The sequence below is a fragment of the Pipistrellus hanaki genome (assembly GCF_964339955.1).
Source record: "Pipistrellus hanaki genome assembly, chromosome: 5".
NCBI lineage: Eukaryota > Metazoa > Chordata > Mammalia > Chiroptera > Vespertilionidae > Pipistrellus > Pipistrellus hanaki.
This window is the reverse complement of record NC_140507.1, coordinates 70,771,634-70,775,242: the sequence shown is the minus strand read 5'-3', so window position 1 is coordinate 70,775,242 and position 3,609 is coordinate 70,771,634. Positions and strand designations below refer to the sequence as shown.

At 54.4% G+C, this 3,609-nt stretch overlaps 1 protein-coding gene across 1 annotated transcript; it reads left to right on the top strand.

The window, feature by feature from the left end:
- The first annotated feature begins 208 nt into the window (after window positions 1–208).
- On the top strand, window positions 209–3,016 carry UQCR11 (ubiquinol-cytochrome c reductase, complex III subunit XI). Its single transcript, XM_084883587.1, has 3 exons — window positions 209–400; window positions 1,910–2,050; window positions 2,853–3,016. Exons 1-2 carry the CDS (start codon window positions 351–353, stop codon window positions 2,025–2,027), a joined length of 168 nt encoding a protein of 55 aa, XP_084739713.1. The 5' UTR covers window positions 209–350; the 3' UTR covers window positions 2,028–2,050; window positions 2,853–3,016.
- Window positions 3,017–3,609: the final 593 nt, after the last annotated feature.

Sequence of the window (3,609 nt, the reverse complement as noted above, 5' to 3'; positions counted from 1 at the left end):
GAAGCTCCCGGCCAAAGGTCGCGGGGCGTCCTTAGTTGCCCCAGGCCGTGCAGCAGGGGGGGCGGGGGAGGCCACCGGGAGCGACAGCGGGCAGGAAAGAGAACTGGAGGGGCTGCACCGGAGTTCCTGCGTCACGTGTCCATAAGCCCGCCCACTCTCGCCCGCGACTAAATGTCATCCGCCCCGCCCCGGAAGTGACTGTTTATATATTCCGGGTCTGCGCGCGCAGCGGCCAGGGGTTCCGGAAGTCGCGTGGTCTGTCGATCCGGGGCGGGGCATCTCTGCGCGCCTAGGTCGTGCGTCCCGGCCTGGAGCAACTGGGGTCACCCTGAGCTGCGGACCTCGACGCGATGCTGAGCAAGTTCCTGGGCCCGCGCTACCTCCAGCTGGCCAAGAACTGGTGAGGTCGCGGCCTCTACCCTTCGTACCCCGCGCCCACCCTTCCCGGTCCGCCCAACCGCTGGGCGGCCCCAATCCGTGCGCGCAACGCCGCCCCCAAACCCATAATTGTGCAGGGCCACAGATGGGGTAACCGAGGCACAGAGAGGCGGAGCGGTCTGGCCCAGGCACACGCGCTCGTACGGGGTGGTCTCCCGGCCGTGGAGGGACCGCTCTGAGCCCGTTTGCCCACCTGAGGCCGCGACGTTGCCCACCGGGAGGCGCGCGCCCCGTCCCGCCCAGCATCCTCGGCTCAGCTCTTCGGGCCTGAAAACTAAACTTGTATGTTCCCGACTGGTTTTGACTTTTTAAATGACCTTGGACTGGGAGCAAGAAGCCCCACGGCTCCATCTGCCTCTGCACCCTTGTGGGAAGTAGATGGGATTGGGGTGGCTGCCTAAGGAGCTAAGAAAGGGGGGCCTACACTTGGCAGGCTACTCTCCGAGCTCAGGTAGGAGCGGAGCGGCCTCTGGACAATGGCGGACCTTCAGGCGGACGCTGATGTCGATTGACAGCTGGGTTGACCCGTGCGCGGGAAGGTTGAAGGCTGTCCCTGGTGCATCTGGTGAGAACCACCAAAGCCGATGTAGTCTCCGCCTGTTGGCTCTGGCCTCCTGACCTAGGCTCAGTTGGTTCGTTCTCATCTGGACTTGGTCAGAGCAGCTACAAACTCATCCAGGCTTTCAGTTAGTAAGCACTTACTGAGCACCCACTATGTGCTAGCACACAACACTGTTGGGTGCCAGAGACACAGCAATAAATGGAACCTTTGTGGCTGATGTTCTAGGCAGTGGACAAAAGAAAGTAAACGAGATCTATAAGACTGTCCTCAAGGGAGTGACTCACCCACTCCGTGCCTGTTCTCATCTGTAAAACGGAGACCCTGATATTCATGCCTCCTTCACTTCTAGGCTGTTGCAGGGGATAGCCAATCACTGTAAAATGTATATATATGGTGCTTGTATGCACATATTAGCTGTTGCAATTGTGGTTACAACTTGTTTGTATGTGTATGTGTGTGTTTAAATTGATTTCAGAGGAAGGGAGAGGAGAGAGAAACATCAATGAGAGAGAATCATTGATGGGCTGCCTCCTGCACACACTCACCCGCACCCCTGGGAATGGAGCGTGCAACCAGGAGTTGTGCACTGACCAGGAATCAAACCTTGACCTCCTGGTTCATAGATCAGTGCTCAACCATTGAGCCATGCTGGCTGGGCAGGTTTGGATTTTTTTTAGTAGCAAATTCCTCAAATAAAACCTTAGGCAGATCCCAATTTGAAAGCAGATCGGAGTGGAGTCAGTTCAGAGTCCTCTGTTTGTGCCCACCCGGCAGGATCATCAGCAGGATGTGCTCACACACTGGGCAAGGGCCAGTGCATGGTGGGTACTTGACATTACAGTAGCTGGGGATGTGGGAGCGACCCACATGTGCTACCAGGAGGCCTGACCCCTCACTGTCCTCTCACAGGATCCCCACGGCCGGCATGTGGGGCGCCGTGGGCGCCGTGGGGCTAGTGTGGGCCACCGACTGGCGGCTGATTCTGGACTGGGTGCCCTACATCAACGGCAAGTTTAAGAAGGACTAAAGTGACCTCCTCAGACCCCTCTGGTAAGTTCAGCAGCTGTCAGCAGGTGAACCCCATGATTCTCCCATGGCAGAGGTGGGTTCCCACATTTCCAGGCCTGGGCCAGCAGAGCTGATAGGCTGGACTGTTCACCCTGGAGAATCCGGCCTAAGGGTAAAACTCTTGGGTAGGCTCTTCAGGTACCTCCTGCCTATTGGCACAGAGCTACCAGCTGGCAGCCTCTGGGACAGGGAATGGGCACTGTTCACTGCTCAGTCTGGGAGAATGGCCATGCACCCTGCTTGCCATCTCTTTTTTTTTTTTTTTTTTAAATATATTTTATTGTTTTTTACAGAGAGGAAGGGAGATAGAGAACTAGAAACGTCGATGAGAGAGAAACATCGACCAGCTGCCTCTTGCACACCCCCTACCAGGGATGTGCCCGCAACCAAGGTACATCCCCTTGACCGGAATTGAACTCGGGACCTTTCAGTCCGCAGAGCGAGCCAAACCGGTTCCGGCCCTGCTTGGCATCTCAATCTGCCCAGCCCTGGGTAGGACAGAAGGAGCCCATTTTACAGATGGGGCAGTGGAGTTGGTGGGCCACAGTAGTGAGACTTGTCCATTAGTCCAAAGCGTGACCATCATCACTGTGCTATGTTACTAGCTTGCCCTCCACATGAGTGTCCCCGGCTTTAACCCCATGTCACAGATGAGGACCTGCAGCACAGCTAGACCTGGTTCTGGAACCTGGCTGCAGCATCTGTGTTCCTCACACTCAGTGCCTCTTCTCCCGTAAGAACTGGAGCCAGGAGACTTCTGCTCACCCTCTTGTTCCCCCTTCAGGTGACTGGTGGTGCCAACAGCTTCCTTCTCAGCACCTGCTGCATCTGGAACAGCCCCAGCCTTCAGCATGGATCGAGAGGAAATCTACAGTGTGACTTAGGACTTTCTATGTTTCTGAAAATAACTGTGACGTGTGAATGCATTAAACCTTGCTCTGAAACCTGCCTGCGTGGACATGGTGATGCTGGAGACTTGGTAACCTGGTGGCTCCGGAGACCCAGGGGCCCTTTCAGCCCCCAAATTTGCAAATCTCTGAGTTTCCTAATGGCTGGCAGAAATTGGTTATTTAGGTATTTGATGGGTAATACCTATAAAGGGTATTTACCTATTGTTATCTTAAGAAATTACCCCATAATGCCCGGCAAGTATGGCTTAGTTGATTGAGCATCATCCCATACACCAAGAGGTTGCTGGTTTGATTCCAGGTCAGGGCACATGTCCAGGTGGTGGGCTCGATTCCCCAGTGTGGGGCCTGCAAAAGGCAGCAGATCAGTGTGGGTTTTTTTTATTATTTTAGAGAGGGGGGAGAGAGAAAAGAACATTGATCAGATTCCTCCACATACCCCCCTTCTGGATATCAAGCCTGAAACTCAGGCATATGCCCTGACCAGGAATTGAACCAGCAACCTCAACGAACTGAGCTACACTGGCTGAGCAATAAAAAATATGTCTTTAAAAAAAAAGAAATTACCCTAATGCAAACATTCATTATTTTCAGTTTCTGTGGGCCAAGAATATGGGAGTAACTTGTCAGTTT